Source organism: Mustela erminea, chromosome 16, assembly GCF_009829155.1.
Source record: "Mustela erminea isolate mMusErm1 chromosome 16, mMusErm1.Pri, whole genome shotgun sequence".
Taxonomy (NCBI): Eukaryota; Metazoa; Chordata; class Mammalia; order Carnivora; family Mustelidae; genus Mustela; species Mustela erminea.
The window spans coordinates 1,033,271-1,053,703 of NC_045629.1; the positions used below are offsets into that span (position 1 = coordinate 1,033,271).

Sequence of the window (20,433 nt, forward strand, 5' to 3'; positions counted from 1 at the left end):
CAAAGTAAATTAGTAAAACCATCCACAGACATCCCGGGTTATTTAGGAAAGGAGCCTTAGAGAACTTGAGTTCTGTAACCAAGAATAAGTTCTTTCTATGCTTTGAATATGTGGCAGTGACTTTTAAGAGTTAAGTTTCACTTGTTGAAAAAATTCATCTATATAAGCTGTCAAGATAAAGCAATTTTAAACTCTTTGATGACAAGAGCTAAATTTTAAGCATTTTTACCCATTGTAGGCTACCATGAAGGATAATAAAGCTCAACTTGTCTTTTGAAAAAATAAACAAAATAGATTCTAGATAAATGAAAACAGTTCTGCTACACTGTAGCAGAGTGACCTAGATCAGTCACTTATATTCTCTGGGTAAGATGTCTAAGAAGACTTTCAGCCCAGAAATTCCAGGATGTTCATAATACCTGCTGGACAGAATGTAACTGTAAAGACAACAATTTATTACTCTCTTAGCTACTTTAAGTCTATTTCTGACTTATTATTTTGTATTATTTCTTAATTATGGTCGAAACAGCTTTATCACAATCTTGTAATGAGATCTATTTTCCACGTTTCAAGCTGGCATCAGTGAGACATTGGCACATCTCAGTGGTTACTGCACCCAGCTTTCTTTACATGGTACAATTGTACATTCTCACATTTCACATCATCGGTGAAACTGGCTGGTTTCATTGGAGCTGCACAATAAAAATGTCCCACCTGTCCTGGACAGGATCTCTGACAAGCCAGGGGTCAAGCTCAGTGGCCACCAAGGGCACACCCTGGAAAATCTGTGGGCCTTCAGAGGAGGCGGGCATTAAAGAGGCACCAGAGGGGAATATCTCCCCTTCACACTTATCACGCTAAATGGGAGATGGGAGAAAAAACGCTACTTTATGAGAGAACTATTTGAGGCTTAACCTGAGTAGAAAAGCTCTTAGAGATTTGTCAGACAAACAGAATTGGTGTGCAAACAAATAGCTCAGATAAGACCTACCTAAAGATTTCTCATCTGCATGTGCTAAGGCCAGACTTTCCAGATATGTAACCAAAGCTTCAAACACAAACTGTTCTACCAGAGACTCTTCTTCCCTGTAAAATAAAGAATACTGAACCTCACCTAGAAAAACAATAAAGCAGGAGTGATAAGGGAAAAAAGTAATGTTATCAAAGAATACATAAATTTGTTTTTTAAAAAATGGCTTAAATGTTTTGAAACATAAAACAACCTAAAATACTTCTGTGAAGAAGAAAATTTCCTCAAGAGCAGACCAAAAACTACATAAAATAAAAGAGGCAACACTGGCTTTTTCTCTGCACACAAGGACCCTTCCATCTGTAGAACTACTCACAGCACATAACCTTAGAACCACTGTTCTAATCACACTTCTACACACCTCATTAAACTTAATAGAAAAGAAGGTCTCATACCACATCCACATTCTTTCAAAATAAAAGAATTTCAAGTGCTCTCACGTTATCCAAAAGTCATCAATAGTAAACATGAAGCCTTTTACAAGCACATCAGGCAAATGAAAGTAAATAATTCAATTAACAATGTCTGTGGACCATGGATGGGTGAAGGGCAGAGGGCAGACCTTTCCCTCAAAAATCTGCTCTTTAGTAACACTGGACACTAAATGATTAAGTATAAAATGACAGGGCGAGGCACTAAGTCTCAGAGGAGATCACAGAAAAGTACGATTTGGAAGTTCTACTTGTGTGATGAAGTGCTGGGTCACTGCATGCCCCACTGGGAAGGAGCGCATTCCTGGAACAAACAGAACTGGAGTGACGTGCTCAGGACGGAGAGCACATAGAACAAGAATTAGTTCGTCCTAATCAATCAATTAATTCATCAATTAATTAAACACGGTCCTAGTTTCTTTTTTTAAGTTTGAATCCTAGGAGGGGCAGGGCCTGTCAGAGTTCCACAAGCTCCACCTCTCCCCTAGTGTCACACACCATGATCTGACACTAAAAATAAAGGACATTACTGATAAATGTGTGGTAGAGACAAAGACCTGAAGGCAAGATTAAAAAAAAACACAGGAGACAGAGAGCAAACTGGCAAAGCTAGAAGAAAAGGTTCATTTAGAAGAGCAGTTTGTGATGAGACTGCAAAAGTTGGGGAAAGGGGTCTTGAAAGACCAGGCTGAGTATAACGGTTTTTAGCTTACGTTATTAACACCAACTAAAGAAGGTTAAGTAGAGAAATGACATAACAAAATGATGCCCTAGAACTGTTCTTCCAAAGAAAGGTGTACAAAACAGTTCGTTAGCATGCAGAAAGGAAACAACAAATCTTGTTTTATATTATTTAACATGCAAGATCTCAAAAAATTGATCTCTCCTGCCCCTTTTCCCAAAATCCCAAAAGATTTATTGTTGATCCAATAAATCAACAGTATCCAAAAAGGAAGACACGAGACGAAAAGGAAACAAATTATCAAACACAGGGAAGAAGTACAGGGGACAACCAAGAGGAGAGGCAAGGAGACCCAGACATGACAGGTTGAGTAAGCAAGCACCCAAGAAAGAGGCTTGTTAACAGCGGTCTCTGCCAAAACACCACAGTATGGATTTTTCAACTTATATAGAAGATGTCCCAAATTCCTCTCTTAACCTGGCCTACTATGATCAGGTACTTAAAGTTCTTCTCCTGTCCATGTTCAACCTGGATCAGCTGACAGTGCTCATTTATACCACAAGAGAATTTTGCTTTGACATGCTCCTGACACATGGAGGTGGACCAATGGGAACTGAGATTCAGAAGTTAAAGGGCAGTCCACATTCTTAGACAATATTTCTCCCAGATGTCAGTGTGGTCTATTTCACACCATTCTGGAGTCCTCTGTTTCCCCAAATTAACATGAACCTTGTCACTCTAATTCTTTGGAATGGGCTCCTGTAAGCTTTCATGGAAGCTGATACCAGTCTCAGTATCCTCTCAGGAAACTCCACCTAACCATGAAAACACTGACATTTACTGCTTTCCAAAATCCAAAGTATGTCACTTAGGGTATAAACATACAAAGGGAAACAAAAAAGACAAACAAAGGAATAAGTAACATAAAGGAAAAATGATTAGTTCAGAGAAGAGGAAGGTCTGAAATACTGAAAATACTCCATTATTTAACATAGGTAGTGAGTATACAAAAACTTTTTTTACTATTAAATAAACTACACAGTGTTTTTTTTTTAACCTGAGGCATACTTGACATATATTATATTAATTCCAGGAGTACACATAACAACTCTGTATTTGTATACATTATAATCTGATCACCACAGTAAGTCTAGTTAACGTTGAGCACAATACAGTTACAAAATTTTTTTCCTTGTGATATGAACATTTAAAATCAACTGTCCTAGCAACTTTTAAATACGTAATAGAGTATTATTAACTATGGTCACCATACTTATAGGCGTACCTTATAGGTACATGTGTACCTTATAGGCACACCTCAGAGATATATCGAGTTTGGTTCCAGGTGACCAAAATAAAGCAATTACCTCAACAAGGGGAGTGAAGTGAATTTTTTGGTTCCCCAGGGCATATAAAAGTTATGTTTACATTACACTGTATATTAAGTGCACAACAGTATTATGTCTACAAAATGTATATACCTTAATTAAAAATACTTCACTGCTAAAAAATACTAACCATCTTCTGAGCTTGCAGCAAGTCATAATCATTTTGCTGGTGGAGCGTTTTGCTTTGATATTGCTGGCTGGTATTGAATGATTAGGTTTGTGGCTGCTCAAGGCTGGGTAGCTGTGACAATTTCTTCAAATAAGACAACGGAGAAGTTTGCTGCATAGATCAATTCTTCCTTTCAGATCCTATTTCTCCATAGCATGTGATGCTATTTGGTAGCATTTCACCCACACCAGAATCTCTTTCAAAACTGAAATCAATCCTCTCAAACCCCACTACTATTTTACCAATTAAGTTTATACAGTATTCTAAATCCTTTATTGTCGTTTCAACAATCTTCACAGAATCTTCACCATAAGTAGACTCCATCTCAAGAAACCACTTTCTTTGCTCATCCACAAGAAGCAACTCATCCACTGAAGTTTTGTCATGAGATTGCATTAATTCAGTCACACCTTCAGGCTTCACTTCTGATTCTGGCTCTCTTGCTCTTTTCACCACATCTACAGTTACTCCCTCCACCGAAGTCTGAAACCCCTCATCCATGAGGTTAGAATCCACTTCTTCCAAACCGCTGTAAATGTTGATGTTTTGACCTCCTCCCATGAATCATGAACTTTCTTAATGGTGTTTAGAATGGTGAATCCTTTCCAGGTTTTCAATTTACTTTTGCCCAGATTCATCAGAGGAATCACTCTCTATGCTCTCTATAGCATTTATAGCCTTATGAAATGTATGACTTAAATAAGGAGACCCGAAAGTCAAAATTACTCTTTGACCCATTAACTGCAGAATGGATATTGTGTTAGGAGGCATGAAAACAAATCATCTTATGGAATCTCTCCATCAGAGCTTTTGGGTGACCAGATGCATTGTCACCAAGCAGTAATATTTTGAAAGGAATCTTTGTTTCTAAGCAGTAGTTCTCAACAGTGGGCTTAAAATATTCAATAAACCAGGTTATAAACAGATGTGCTATCATCCAGGCTTTGCTGTTCCATTTAGAGTACAGGCAGAGTAAATTCAGCACAATTCTGAAGGGCTGTAAGATTTTCAGAATGGTAAATCAGCACTGGCTCTAACTTAGTCACCAGCTACATTAGCCTCTAACAGGAGAGTCGGACTGTCCTTTGAATCTCTGAAGCAAGGCACTGACTTCTCTCTAGCTATGAAAGCACTAGATGGATTATTCTTCCAGTAGAAGGCTGTATCACCTACACTGAAAATCTGTTGCTTAGTGTAGGCACCTTCATTAATTATCTTAGCTAGATCTTCTAGATAACTTGTTACAGCTTCTACATCAGCACTTGCTGCTTTATCTTGTACTTTAATGTTAAGAAGACGGTTTCTTTCCTTAAACCTCATGGATCCTCTGCTAGCCTGAGACTTTCTTCTGCACCTTCCTTACCTCTCTCACTGCCTAAAGGGGAAGAGAGTTAGGGCCTTGCTCTGGATTAGGCTTTGGCTTAAGGGAGTTTTATGGGTGGTCTGATCTTTTATCCAGACCACTACAATTTTCTTCATATCAGCAATGAGTCTGTCTCACTTCCTTTTCATCCATGTGTTCACTGGAGTGTCAGCTTTAATTTCCTTCAAGAACTTCTCCTTGGCATTCACTACTTGTCTTACTGATATAAGAGGCCTAGCTTTTGTCCTGTCTTGGCCTTTGATATGCCTTCTGCACTAACAATCATTTCTAGCTTTTGATTTAAACTGAGAGATGTGTAACTCTTCCTTTCACTCTAACACTTAGAGGCCATTGTAGGGTTATTAGTTGGCCTAATTTCAACATTGGTGTGTCTCAGGAGCCAGAGGAGAGGGAGACAGGTGAAGAGCCAGTAGGTGGACACTCAAACACAAACAACATTTATCAATTAAGTTCACTGTCTTATATGGGAGCGGATCATGGCACCCCAAAACAATTACAATAGTTAACATCAAAGATCAGCATCAGAGGGGGTCCTGGGTGGCTCAGCTGTTAAGCATCTACCTTCGGCTCAGGTCATGATTCCAGGGTTCTGGAACTGAGCCATGCATTGGGCTCCCTACTCAGCAGGAAGCCTACTTCTCCCTCTCCCACTCCTGCTGCTTGTGATCCCTCTCTCACTGTGTCTCTCTGTCAAATAAATAAAATCTTAAAAAAAAAAAGATCACCATCAGAGATCACTATGCCAAATACCGGAATAATGAAAAAGTTTGAAATAATGTAAGAATTATCAAAACATGACTTAGAGATACAAAGTGAGTAAATGTTTCAAAAGCAGTGCCAACAGACCTACTCAAAGTCAGTAAGTAAAAAATGCAGTATCGGTGAAGAGCAATAAAGACAGGCACAATAAGGGGCGCCTGGGTGGCTCAGTCAGTTAAGCATCTGCCTTCAGCTCAAGTCATGATCCCAGAATCCTGGGATCGAGGCCTTCGATCAAGTCTCACATCAGGCTCCTTGCTCAGTGGGAAGTCTGCTTCTCCCTCTGCCCCCAACCCAATCTTAAAAAAAAAAAAGCACAATAAAATGAGGCATGTCTGTACAACCCTACAATTATTTATTTCATAACTGGAAATTTGTACCTTTTGACCCATTTTGCCTATCCCTCTTCCCAGCCTCTGGCAACCACCAATCTATTCTATCTATGTATTTACCTTTTTATTTTTATTTTTTTTTAAAGATTTCACAAATAAGACCATAGGTATTTGTCTTTCTTTGACTTATTTTACCTAACACAATGCCCTCAAGGTCCATCTATTTTTTTCATAGATGGCATGATTTCATTCTTTTTTTTATGGCTGAGTAATACTGCATTGTATACATATACCACATTTCCTTTATCCATTCATCCACTGATGTACACTTTCCATATCTTGGCGATTTTAAATAATGCTGCAATAATCATAGGGGTACATGTATCTTTCTGAATGTTTCATTTCTTTTGGATAAATACCCAAAAGTGGAATTGCTTGATCATATGGTACTTTTATTTTAAATTAGTGAGAAACCTCCATATTTTCCATACTAGCTGTGGCAATTTATCAGCAGTACATTCCTATCAGCAGTACACAAGGATTCCCCTTTTTCTACATCCCTGCCAACATTCAATATTTCTTATCTTTTTCATAGTAGCCATTCTAACAGGCATGAGGTTATATCTCACTGTGGTTTTGATTTGCATTTCCCTGATGACTAGTGATACTGATCATCTTTTGTCACCTTTTCATTTTATTGATGGTTTCCTATGTCATGCAGGAGCCTTTAGTTGACACAGTCCCAGATAACTTATTTTTGCTTTTGCTGCCTTTGCTTTTGGAGTTAGAACCAAAACATCATTGCCAAAACTGATGTCAAACACCTTACCACCTATGTTTTCTTCCAGGAATTTTATGGTTTCAGGTCTTACATTCAAGTCTTTAATTCATTTTGAGTTAATTTTTGTGTATGGTACAAGATACTAGTCTAGTTTCATTCTTTTGCATGTGGCTGTCCAGTTTTTCTAACATCAACAGGTAGTAAAGAGATTGTCCTTTTCCTACTGTTTATTCTTGGCCCCAGGGTCAAAAATTAATTGGCCATGTTTGCAGAGGTTTATTTCTAGGCTCTCTATTTTGTTCCACTAACCTGTTTTATGCCAATACCATACTGTTTTGATTACTACAGCATTCGTAGTATAGTTTAAAACTGGGGAGCATGATGACTCCAACTTTGTTCTTCATTCTCAAGATTGCTTTGGCTTTTTGATGTATTTTTAGTTTCACACAAATTTTAGGATTGTTTGGTTTCTGTGAAAAATGTCATTAAAATTTTGATAGGAGGGGCGCCTGGGTGGCTCAGTGGTTTGGGCTGCTGCCTTCGGCTCGGGTCATGATCTCAGGGTCCTGGGATCGAGCCCCGCATCGGGCTCCCTGCTCCGCAGGAAGCCTGCTTCCCTCTCTCTCTCTCTCTCTCTCTCTGCCTGCCTCTCTGCCTACTTGTGATCTCTGTCTGTCAAATAAATAAATAAAATCTTAAAAAAAAAAATTTTTTTTGATAGGAATTGCACTGAATGTGTTCATGGCTTTGGGGAGGATTGGCATTTTAACAATATAAATCCTTTCAATCCATGAGCATGGTATATCTTTCCACTGATTTGTGTCTTCTTCAGTTGCTTTCAATAATGTCTTGTGGTTTTTAATGTATGGATTTTTCACCTCCCTGGTTAAATTTATTCCTAGGTATTTTATTCTTTTTGATGCAATTATAAATGGAATTGTTTTTTTAATTTAATGTCCTGATAATTGGTTAGAAGTATAGAAATACAATAGATTTGTTTATATTGATTTTGTGTCCTACAACTTTATTGAACTAGTTCTAATAGTTTTTTGGTGAAGTCTCTAGGGTTTTGTACATATAATACTGTGTCATCTGAAATAATGACAGATTCATACATATGTTTTAAACACTCTTCTGTACATTGTTTCACAGTTTAAAAAGCTTAAAAAAACATACTAGTTTCAAACTCTAGTCAACTTTCACATAAATGTGCACATGTATACACACACAAATACACAGTTTCCTATCCATCCATCCATCACCTCTCTCTTTTTCTCTATCACCTATCTTATTTTTATAATTGCTTTCCTCAACTTTATCGTAACAGCCATTTCCAGAGAAAAACTATCTGGACCAAACAAAGTCAGGTTCTTCATTATAAAATTACTTGTAATCATCTACTAATACTTAAAAAAACTGATTTCAGTAATAAGTTTTACAATTACCTATGTAATTAATTATTATCTTTTTAAATATGCAACCTTCATGAATGGCTATGTCTTTTTATCACCAGGATTTGGCACAGAGCCTATCACATAGTATTCTTAATAAGTAACAATAAATGAATGAACACTACTACAACCTTAGGTTAGGGACTAATGATTTTTTTTTTTTTTTTTTACTTCTGAAACAGCTCCTTCACTGATTTCCTCAACCTGTCTTCTATCACTCAGATCTATTCTCCATATAGCTATAGGCAGATGGATTTTAGGAGGAAATTTAAGCATGCAGCTTTCTTCTCCCAAAACTCCAGGGACTTGTTATCACTAGAAGTAACCTCTACAAAGGCTCCTGTCCAGTCTCACTATGCTCCCTTCCAAACTTCCAACTCCACAGTCAAGAAAAATGTCTTCATCTCCTTATATAACATCCTATTTTTTATGAGTACCTTAACCCTTTGATCTGAAATGCTTTGGCTGATTAATCTTTTAAGCTTCATCTAAGAATAAATGCTACAGGAAGATTTCTTTAACCTACTCAAGATGGATTAGATCCACCTCTTCTGTAATCCAAAATTATGTCTTCTGTTGCATTTTTAAGACTGCTATGGTATTAGTTTGTATGTATTTCTCAGTAGTTTCTGAGCTTCCTGAATGTGAACTGCATGTTAACTCATTTTTTAATCCCCAGAACAGCATCTGACACATAATAGTTAATTATATACCTGATATAGGAATACAGATACATAAAGAGCAGTCACTTTTCACAATTACTACTAAAAATTTCAATAACTTATTTTATATTCTTTCCTGTCATATGGCTTACTTACCTGAAATCTCTATAGATATTATTAAAGGCAAGTGATGCCCCTAGCCTCTTGAAAGCATTGGGGTGAAGTGCAAAGCTGTACAGTCGTTTGAAAAGCGATTTGGTATTTACTGGACTTTTTTCCTGCTGCTGTGGTGTTGTCTGCTTAATGGACCACTTGAGGAATTCGCGAATACACCGACCACAAAAATCTCTTAAAGTACTGTCAACAGGGTCTACAATTCCATCCTAAAATGAAACATAAGATGACAACTGAATACCCTGGTCTTCTCTGAGTATAACTATAGCATATTGTGAAAATTAATTTAGAGCATTATTCAATAAAAAAAAAGTACTAGTAAAACCAATCAGATTGTTTAGAATCTAAACTCTAATAACTATGCCTTTTTGACATAATGAAAAAACTAAAAAAAAAAAAGAAAGAAAGAAAACTAGGAAACAGGGCACCTAGGTGGCTCAGTAGGTTGAGCAGCTGCTTTCAGCTTGGGTTATGATCCCAGGGTCCTGGAATCGAGCCCCACATTGGGTTCCTTGCTCAGGTGGGAGCTTGCTTCTCCCCTGCCTGCCACTCCTCCTATTTGTGCTTGCTCCCTCTCTCCCTCTCTGTCAAATAAATAAACACATAAATAAATAAATATCTTTAAAACAAAACAAAAAAAAAATAAGAAACTGAAAAACCCATGCAAAAAAGAGAGAATATTTTAATTATGTAGCAACAAAATAGTCTCTCCTTTCCCTGAAGAAACCCAATGGCTACATCCTAAAAGTTTCTTTCTTTCTTTCTTTCTTTTTTTTTAAGATTTTATTTATCTATTTGACAGAGAGAGCTAGAGATCACAAGCAGGTAAGAGGCCGGCAGAGGGGGAGGAGGAAATAGGCTCCCTGCTGAGCAGAGAGTCTGATGCAGGGCTTGATCCAGGACCCTGAGATCATGACCTGAGCCAAAAGCAGAGGCTTAACCCACTGAGCCACACAGGCACCCCTCCTAAAAGTTTCTGTTGATGATTTTACCTCATAAAAGAATTTGAGATGCTTAGTTGAAGTTAAAGAAAAAAGATCCTTCTAGGTTCCAAGAGAACTGTAATGCTATATAAAGTAAAATCATATGGAAATGTGGTTCTGAAAATATCAGTTTCTATAAAAGCTGTCTCCTAAAGGCGCCATCTTTAAATACCTGAAAAAAACATTCAAACAAGGAAATTTGAATGTCTTTTTTTTCTTTCTAGGCATAATTCCCTCTTAGATCTGTATAGGAAAGTTTTAACTTGAAAAACTATACTGAACACTGAAATAAGGGAGTTCTTCTACCTAACATCCCCAGTTATTCACTACATGCAAAATCTTTGATTATAGTGCTAATTAGAATTCAAGAAGCAATTAACTGTAGAAATGTAAAGAGGTGATATTTATTGCTTCTCAGAACAATGGTAAATAATGCATGTGCTGACATTAGGGGATTAGCAATTCCTACTGAGAAACGTAACAGACATGCTTTCACTCCAGCACTATACCAACTTCATATTTCCTCCTTTACCGTTCCTTTCCTCAGCTATCTCACTTTACATTATCATGATCTTATCTGATTTCTTTCTGAAACCCTTCCTTAAGCTCCCTCCAAGGATCAACAGGGAACAAAAACAGCTAAAATAGAAACATTAGAATAAATCCATCTGAATGCAAATAAACCACAAGTTAAATTTAATTAAATGTATTACAGGCAGGACTTATTGGTAAACACTGCAGGGAATTAAACCATAGATACCATGTCACCATCCTAATTTAAAATGTTCAGTAACTCCCACTGCCCACAACATGGCATCCAACTAGTGTAACTCTGAGAGTGAAAAGTGTGCTATTATCATTACACACACTACCAGTATAATTAGGAGTGTCTTGGACAACCTGCAGCATTGTAGTTGTCCTACATGCAATGTTCTGCTCTGCCTGGCATGTCTCCCCAGCCCGCCTCTCAATAAGCTCCCATGCAAGCAAAACACAACAGGTGAAATCCTCACAAACACACCAAACACCTTCTGCCTTTATTTCCTCTGTACAGATGCCCAGTGTCAAATTTCATATTTCCTCTGGCTCCTCTCAGAGTTCACAGAAAGTGACACACACATTCAAATTGGAATCAGTTTACAATAACATGGAATTAAAAGATGTCTTTTTGGACAAACTTGCTATGCATTTAACTGGAGCTTCTGATTTCAAAGTCAATATATGACAAAACCAAATTACAGGAAAAAAACAGGTAAAATCAAAGATGACATTTAAAGGAATCAAACGTAAACTCATTTGCAAAAACTCAGACAATTACAATAAAATCAGTGTCAAAAGACACTAAGGCTTTAGGTGACTTCCCTGCTTCTGTCCTCAATGAATGAGTGATCAAATCTTAATGATTCTACATCTACAGTCTCAGGATTCTAACTCTATAGTCCCAGGGTAGTTCTACAGAAATGAATACTTTTTTTTTTTTTTAAACATATAATGTATTATTTGCCCCGGTCTGTGAATCATCAGTCTTACACAATTCACAGCACTCACCGTAGCACAAACCCTCCCCAATGTCTGTAATCCAGCCACCCTATTCCAGCCCCCTATCCAGCAATCCTCAGTATGTTTCCTGAGATTAAGAGTCTCTTCTGGCTTGTCTCCCTCCCTAGTCCCACCCACCTTGTTTCATTTCTCCCTCCCTTCCCCCCAGAACGCCCCCACCTGGCCTCTCAAATTCCTCATTATCAGAGAGATCATATGATAACTGTCTTCCTCCGATTGACATATTTTGCTCAGCACAATACCCTCTAGTTCAGACATGGATACTCTTTCTAGGGCTCTTTAGTCGTCAAATCTGAATGCAAGAGAAAATTGAATAAGCTCAAAAAATTCTTTTTACTCTTAATTACTCTACTATGGGTTATTTTTTTTTAAAGAGGATACTGTAACTGAAGCAAAGTCCAAGCACATTCTTATTCACTCCTACTCTACACACACACACACACACACACACACACAGCCTTCATGTAGATAAATTTTGTCAATTTATAACCACTTTCCCAAAAAAGAGGACAAAATAACAATAACGACAACAAAATGTGCAGGGGCACCTGGGTGGCTTAGTTGGCTGAGCATCTAACTCTTGGTTTTGGCTCAGGTCATGATCTCATGGGTCCTGGGATTGAGCCCCATGTCAGGCTTTGCACTCAGCAGGGAGTCTGCTTGAGGATTCTCTCCTCTGCCCCTTCCCCCATTTGTGCTCTCCCTCTCTCAAATAAATAAATCTTTTTTAAAAATGTGCACACTGCTTGCAGATATTTAAAAGCAGCACTTCAATAAATAACTATGGCATCCTGTCAGTTAAAATGTCATTTCACAAATTCTCTAAAACAAAAGATATCTTGACAGGTAATGCTTTTTAAAGTTCTAAATATAAATCAAACATAACTAGCTGATGCGAATAATAAGAATCAACCATTACTCACCAATATCGTTTCTAGTAAGGCGACAGTATCCTGACTTTCAAATTTCTTATTGCTTGTGAACCAGTGAATCAGCTGCATAACTAGGGGCTCGTATAGTTGCCTTGTCACCTGAAGAACAATACCATTAGAGTTTATTTTCTTTATGTTAAAGTAACCTAATATTGGAAAGAGTTCTGTTTAAATAACAGGAAAAATTAAGTGATAATACTACAATGGTTTCATTAGTTTCCTTTCCTAGTTAAAATTCAATGATGAACATGTTCCTTCTAGCTCTTCCTCCTAAGAGTCCAGCAGAGAAAAATACACATATTGAAAACTTATTGTTCTTCTAACATGGAAGCAGATATTTTTTTTAATTATTTGTTTCATTAATTTGATACTAAACATGCATATGAGGTATTCAGGATCAGAGACATTATCATTATTCAGCTAAAAAGCAAACAGTGACCAGGGTGCCTGGGTGGCTCAATCCATTAAGCATCTGACTCTTGGTATCAGCTGAGGTCATGATCTCAGGTTCGCGAGACTGAGCCCTGAGTCATGCCTAGCATGAAGCCTGCTTGAGATTCTCTCTCACTCTCCTTCTGCGCCATTCCCCCTACCCTGTTCTCTCTCCCTCTCTCAAAAAATAAAAAAGATAAAGGCATATAATGACCATGTGGTTCCCTATAGCATGATTCACACCCAGTTGATGACAAAATCAAAGCCAGATCAACACCCCATGTACACAAACTTTAAAACCCATATCACAGAAGAAGAGATACAGAACAAAGACAACTCTCTCATGCTGCCAAAAAAAAAAAGGCGGGGGGGGGGGGAGTAAAATCTTTACTACTTGGAGCTAGGATGGAAAAGATCTTGGGTTCTCACTCCAACCTTCTAGAATGTAAATAAAGTTTCACCAGGAGCAGAGAGCCTTGTGGGTCTCTGGCTTTTACAATTCTAGATGTCTGCCAGGCCTGGACTCCTCTCCTATGAAAGGAAATACCCAGGGAGATAGTACTTATATTCCTGGAACCTTGGGAACTCAACCTACTGGCCTAGTCTGGTGTGACCATGCGATCTCATGGGGAGATAAAAGAAGTCTTATCCTTTTGGATCACAGCAATTACCTAAAAAAATTGATTATACATCTATTCCTCATTTTATATGAAAGGTAAAATGTTTATGACAGAAATGAAGGCAAACTTTGTATCTTAAACATTTCTGTGTCTCACAAGGCTAAGGCTCCTATAGTAACACCAAGAAATCCAGGGGAGTTTTATCTCCCCACTGATACCGAGCTCAAGAATGAAGCACTTTGGTATGTACATCATGTCAAAACCATGTAAAATGACTCAGACTAAACAACACAGTCCTCTTGCCCTTGGATATTTTCCTTGAAAAGAGTGTATCTTTCTAACCTTAAGATTAATCAAAGTAAAAGTTCTTACCTTTCAGTGTGGAAGTCTAATCTGGTCTTAAAGCATCACTTTTTTTCCCCAAAAGAATTATACTCTCTTATCCACTGTACATAAATTATATACATATAACACACAAGCATACACACAAATGTATACATATATATATATACACACCTTACAGAAATTATAGAAAATGTAGAAAACTATCCATCTGCAGTCCTACATCCCAAAGGTAACCATTGTGAACATTCAAAATCACTGTAACTTTCAAAATGTTTTATTTACACACATTTAAATATACATATACACATGTGTAAAAATAAATACACATTCTCGTAACCACTTTTCCTCCTACTTTTGAATATTTTCATATAAATACATAAGCTGTATCAATATTTTATTAACTGCCTGGTATCTCATATATAGATATACCATGATCCAGTTGCCCCAATCCTATTATTGGAATGCAGATAAAAGGTGAAAGATTAATGCGATCTGAAGAGAAACCAGAGTATAATGCTAGGTGAAAGAAGTCAAGGAGAGGAAGTCAATTATCATACGATTTCACTTACTTGTTGAACATAAGGAATAACATGGAGGTCATTAGGAGAAGGAAAGGATAGTGAATTAGGGGAAATCGGAGAGGGAGAGGAAACATGAGAGACTGTGGACTCTGAGAAACAAATTCAGGGTTTTAGAGGGGAGGGGAGGTGAGTAGGGGGATGAGTGAGCTTGGTGGTGGGTATTAAGGAGGGCATGTATTGCATGGAGTAGTGGGTGTGGTACATAAACAATGAATCTTGGATCACTGAAAAAATAAAATAAAAGTTAAAAAAAAAGGAATTTTTGACTATTAGGGATAAATTACTGAAAAGTCACATACACTGCTCTGAGCACATCTCTGGAAATGAAAGTACTGGACCAGAGCTGCAGGTGACCCAGCCTTTTGTCCTGCTCACAAAGAGCCTGTGCCCATTCATATTCCCACCAACACAACTCCCAAGGTCCTTTCCCTACATGCTTGGCAACACTAAACACTATCAATTTTTTAAAAATTGTTGACAACAGGTGTGCCCATGTGGCTCAGCCAGTTAAGCATCTGCCTTCGCCTTAGGTCATGATCCCAGGGTCCTGGGATCCAGCCCCACATCAGGCTCCCTGGTCAGCGGAGAGGCTGCTTCTCCCTCTCCCTCTGCTGCTCCCCCTGCTTGTGCTGTCAAGTAAATATATAAAATCTTTAAAAAAATTGTAATAAAATAAGATAAAATATTTAACAATAAGGTGTAAACAATATCATTTTCATCTGAATTTCCTTGTTTACTAAAAAGATTAAATATTTAAAAATATCTTTCATTGGCCATATATATCTCTTCATTTATAAACTATTTGTTTTTTTTTTTATTTTTAGATTTTTTATTTTATTTGTTTGATAGATAGAGATCACAGGTAGGCAGAGAGAGAGAGAGAGAGAGAGAGAGAGAGAGGGAGGAGGAGGCAGGTTCCCTGCAGAGCAGAGAGCCCGATGTGGGGCTCGATCCCAGGATCCTGGGACCATGACCTGAGCCGAAGGCAGAGGCTTTAACCCACTGAACCACCAAGGCACCCCAACTATTTGTTTTCTTTATCCACTTGCCTGTTAAACGTTCTTTTATTGGGGTGCCTGGGTGGCTCAGTGGATTAAGTCTCTGCCTTCAGCTCAGGTCGTGATCCCAGGGTCCTGGGATCAAGCCCAGCATCGGGCTCTCTGCTCAGCAGGAAGCCTGCTTCCCTTTCTCTCTCTCTCTGCCTACTTGTGATCTCTGTTAAATAAATAAATAAATAAATAAATACATAAATAAATACATAAATTAAAAGTTCTTTTTATCTTCAGTGGAATGTTACAAAAAATTTCCCTACATTATATATATATATATATATAAAATTGTATATATAAAAATTGTAGGTTTTGTGCCATTCAGTATTTTAAATACTTATAAAATCAAAACTGTCAAGACACTGGTATGTCTCCTTCTAAATGTCTGCCTTCTATATTTTGGAGGAAAATCTCCCTTTCTATGCAGACTTTAGGAAAGACATGGAAGGATGTCTATTATGTAATGATAACAAAATCCATCTAAGTAGCAGAAATCACATTTTGTACATAAAAGTTTTTGAATGCTATGATCCTTTTAATAAATAAAACATATGCACATTTCTAAAAACACATTTTTACAAAGATCTGGCATTCACCAACCTTTCAGCAGAGGAGAAAGTGGCTTTTCCAGGGGAATAAGACTGGGAAAGGGGTGAGGAGATGGAGATTCACTTGGCTTCATGTGTTTGTATGTTAAGTAAAATATTGTATCAATGAAAAAGACCATTCCAATTCAAAGATACACACAGACAGACATACTCTAACTCATTACATTTTTCTGTAATATAGTTATAGTTTGTTTTTCCTTCTCTAATTTCTCATGTTGGCCAACTGGCCTAGTATGATTTACTAAATGATCCATTTCTAACTTAGAAAGCCTCTTCCAGGGGTGTGTGGTTGGTTCAGAGGGTTAAGCCTCTGCCTTGGGCTCAGGTCATATCTCAGGGATCTAGGATTGAGCCCACTCTGGCTCTCTGCTCAGCAGGGCCTGCTTCCCCCAACCCCCGCCTGCCTGTCTATTTGTGATCTTTCTCTGTCAAAATAAATAAACAAAAATCTTAAAAAGAAAAGAAAAGAAAAGAAAGCCTCTTCTACCATATATACAATTTTTATGTATACACATGGTACCACTTGGCAGCTCTGAGATCATCCTACTGATCTATCTGTACTAGTTCAACCTGTTATAATTAACATGGCTTCATTTTAACATCTGCTAAGGAAAGACTTCCTTTAGTACTCTATCTTTTCAAAGTTTCTTGGTTAGGCTCAAGCAATTATTCTTTCAGATTACTTTTTGGGTTAAAATGAATTAGTTCTGGGCTTTCTGCTGGTATGATACCAAACTTACTGAATGATTAGGGAAAAGCTGAGATTTTTTTCAATATTGATTCTTCTATCTCAAGTACAAAGCATGCTCATTTTATATTCATAAAATATACACTGCCTGGTATATTGAAATTTATCTATAGACATTTTGTATATATATTTGATGCTGCTATGAATGAGATGCTGTAGACATATTTTCCAATTGGTCAATACTAATATTAAAGATATAGGAGAATGCTGGGATGCCTGGGTGGCTTGGTTAGTTGAGTGTGTCTGACTCTTGAATTAGGCTCTGGTCCTGGTCTCAGTGTTATTACATGAAGCCCAGCATCAGGCTCCTTGCAGGGGATGGACCCTGCTTAAGATTCTCTCTTTTCCTCTCCTTCTATCCCTCCCCACTCTCTAAAAGAAAGAAAAAAATATTTACGTACATATTTCTTGTATTTATGAGAATACTCATATATGAAAATTTTGTAATTCATCAGATTTCTCCTTTCTTAATTTCCCAAGTTTAGTGGTTGGTAGTTTTGGGCTTTCCAGGTTTAATTAAAAAATTATACTTAAAATAATAATCTCTTTTCCTTCCTTTCTATTGCCCTTGTCTGCAGGGAACTCACAGCCCTGTGAGAGGTCCAAATACTAACCACTCCAAATAATTAATTAAATAGGGGCGCCGGGGTGGCTCAGTGGGTTAAGCCTCTACCTTTGGCTCAGGTCATGGTCCCAGGGTCCTGGGATTGAGCCCTGTATCGGGCTCTCTGCTCAGCAGGGAGCCTGCTTCCCCAACCCTCTGCATGCCTCTCTGCCTACTTGTGGTCTCTTTTTCTCTGTCAAACAAACAAATAAAATCTTTTAAAAAAATAATTAACTAAATACACACAAAGTAATACTAAGCAACCACTCCATACTGTAACTGCTCTGGTTAGTTACTGGAGGAGCCCCTCAACAGGCCAACTCACTTTTCACCTTGGGCTTCTGTCCTGGCCCAGGCACAAGGCAGCATTAGTGTTTCATGCCTGATGATGATTTGGCTCTAGCATTCAGGGAGACATTCTCTAACATATTAAAGATAACATTAAACTATACCTAGTTAAATAGGACAAATACCTCTTAGGCTTCTATGGAGAGAATCACTGCTTCTGAAATCTTATTCTGTGGTAAATTTCCAGTTTTAAATAAAAATCCTATTTAATCACAGCACATCTTAGTATTTTGCTGGATTTTATTTTCCATCTCTATTTTCAAATGAATTTTTCATTTCCTTTTATGTGTTTCTTTTTTTGTGTGTGCACCCTAATAGCAGAGATAACCTAGCTACATCAAATAAACTGAGAATTCTACTTTTTTCTGCTTCATTGAAGCAATGGAGAATTTGCCACAAATTCATCAGGAATAGCCCATTTGTCAACATTTCCAATCTTGTACATGGTTACTTATCTCTTCTTTACTTCCTGAGCCTGCAAGTCCTTCTATCAGGGGAGACTGCCAATTCAGCTTTAGATGCCTATCCTATCAGTAACTGTGAAGATCAGTGATTCATTCCCAAACTGTGGCACATTAAAAATTGCCAGGAGAACTTTTAAAAGTCCCAAACCCTAGGTCAAATCCCTGAGGAATTAAATCAGTCAGAAGGGGTACCAGCCAAGCAGCAGTATTTAAGATCCCCACAGTATTCCAACCTGCAGCAAGCTCTGATGATCACTGAACTAGACCCAACTTTTTTTTTAAGTTTTGCAACTGTGTCAGAAGCAAAATCTTTCACTTACCTGATCTACATCACATGCAAGTCGAAGTAGCACAGGAAAAGTTCGCTTGTAGAGCTGGTACATGGGTGGGAAACCCTGACCACCTTCAGGCATCTGAGTGGCTTTTCCCAACATAAACATAACCATGCTGTGTAGAAGCTCACAAGCCGCAACCTAAAATAAGCCAGGAGTTTAACAGAGTTTAAGTTTCCAAGTTTACAAGGGAAGAATATTTTGAAATGTTACTCAATTTAGCCTTTTAAAAAAGAAAAACTTCCAGTTTTCACAGATACAAATTATATAAATTTATATAAATATAAATCAACTGGAAGTAGCACTTCTTGTGTAAAATTAACACTCTGTGCACTTTAGTCTGTATCCAAGAGGTAAAAACTGAAACTTAAAAGATTTAGACAAATTGATAGTAGTACATTTAATGAAATATATTTCACTGCAGCCATAACTACAGAACTTTGCCTCATCTGTTAACACATTTTCAACCATCACTTTGAGTAAATATATTTTTAAAGCACCTTGGAAATTTACAAATGAATTTCATAAAAACTTGTGACTATTTGTTTCTCCCAGGTTAAGGAAATAATGATGCACAGATTGGAAATCACTTTTAAATGCCCTTTGTACTGTATTTTCTATTATGAACAGTCTTATGATATATTAATGTTTTGCCACATTATTATCTATTAGATAGTTCCTTTTTATCAGTGACTGCTACTTCTAATAACTGAATTATTATTTAATTACCATATTATTGAAAATATAAAATTAATGATATTGGATTGCTAAAATAAATTATCTATTTCCTAACAGATTCAGGTCTTAATAAGCATAGATTCTAAATCACATGTAATGAAAAATAAAAGTACTTTAGTTTGTCTGTTACTAGCTGAAAGAGCTAGTTCTGTGACCCGAGGCAAGAACACATCCAGATAAATGACAGGCTTCATTTCTATAAATGGTACTGCAAAACTGAGTCTTTTTTCTCTGTCCCATGTCATACATTTCTTCATCATTTCATCTGAGGATGCAACTGTTAAAAAAAGAAAATCAGGAAGAGCATGTTTTCATTCAAAATCTTTCTAATACCAATTGCTCTACAATTCATTAGTAAAAGCAGAGTGTTTTAAATACGTCGTTTATTTTTCCTTTTACCTCAGGCATGTAAGTACAACATTAGAAATCACTGACAAACTATTTCTAACTTCAATTTAAAGTAAAATTATTTTTAAACACGTTTAACAGTCTAGAATGCTTGATTTCCATTTTCAGTAAGAATTATTTTAGGTGTTATGTGGAAACATGATAAATGAACAGTATTTTTACTAAAAATCTCCCCTTTGCAAAACATATTTTCCCAATATAGGTTCTAACTTCCTAAATAGCCAAAAGTCTTGAGTATATCTAATATGAAATTTAAAAACTAAAAATACAGATGATTTTTTACTAATCTAAAACGTTGATTCCAATCAAAAACACTAAAAATATCCAAATACTATAACAATATCATATTTAAAAAAGATGAACTTTGAATTCCCGACACATCTAATATTTTTTAAAAAGTGTCAACTTAGGGGTGCCTGGGTGGCTCAGTGGGTTAAG

General features: G+C 37.1%; 1 protein-coding gene across 7 annotated transcripts in view; it reads right to left on the reverse strand.

The window, feature by feature from the left end:
- The window catches only part of PRKDC (protein kinase, DNA-activated, catalytic subunit), a 243,636-nt gene that overhangs the window by 174,615 nt on the left and 48,588 nt on the right, over positions 1-20,433 (reverse strand). For 6 of the 7 annotated variants that reach the window (XM_032316859.1, XM_032316857.1, XM_032316860.1 and 3 more), the window contains 6 exons: positions 19,701-19,864; positions 18,838-18,990; positions 12,710-12,817; positions 9,226-9,452; positions 3,662-3,784; positions 992-1,086 (listed from right to left, as the gene is read on the reverse strand). In XM_032316859.1, coding sequence (XP_032172750.1) covers positions 992-1,086; positions 3,662-3,784; positions 9,226-9,452; positions 12,710-12,817; positions 18,838-18,990; positions 19,701-19,864 — 870 coding nt within the window. The remainder of the gene's footprint in view (positions 1-991; positions 1,087-3,661; positions 3,785-9,225; positions 9,453-12,709; positions 12,818-18,837; positions 18,991-19,700; positions 19,865-20,433) is intronic. The other variant, XM_032316858.1, reaches the window with a different exon arrangement.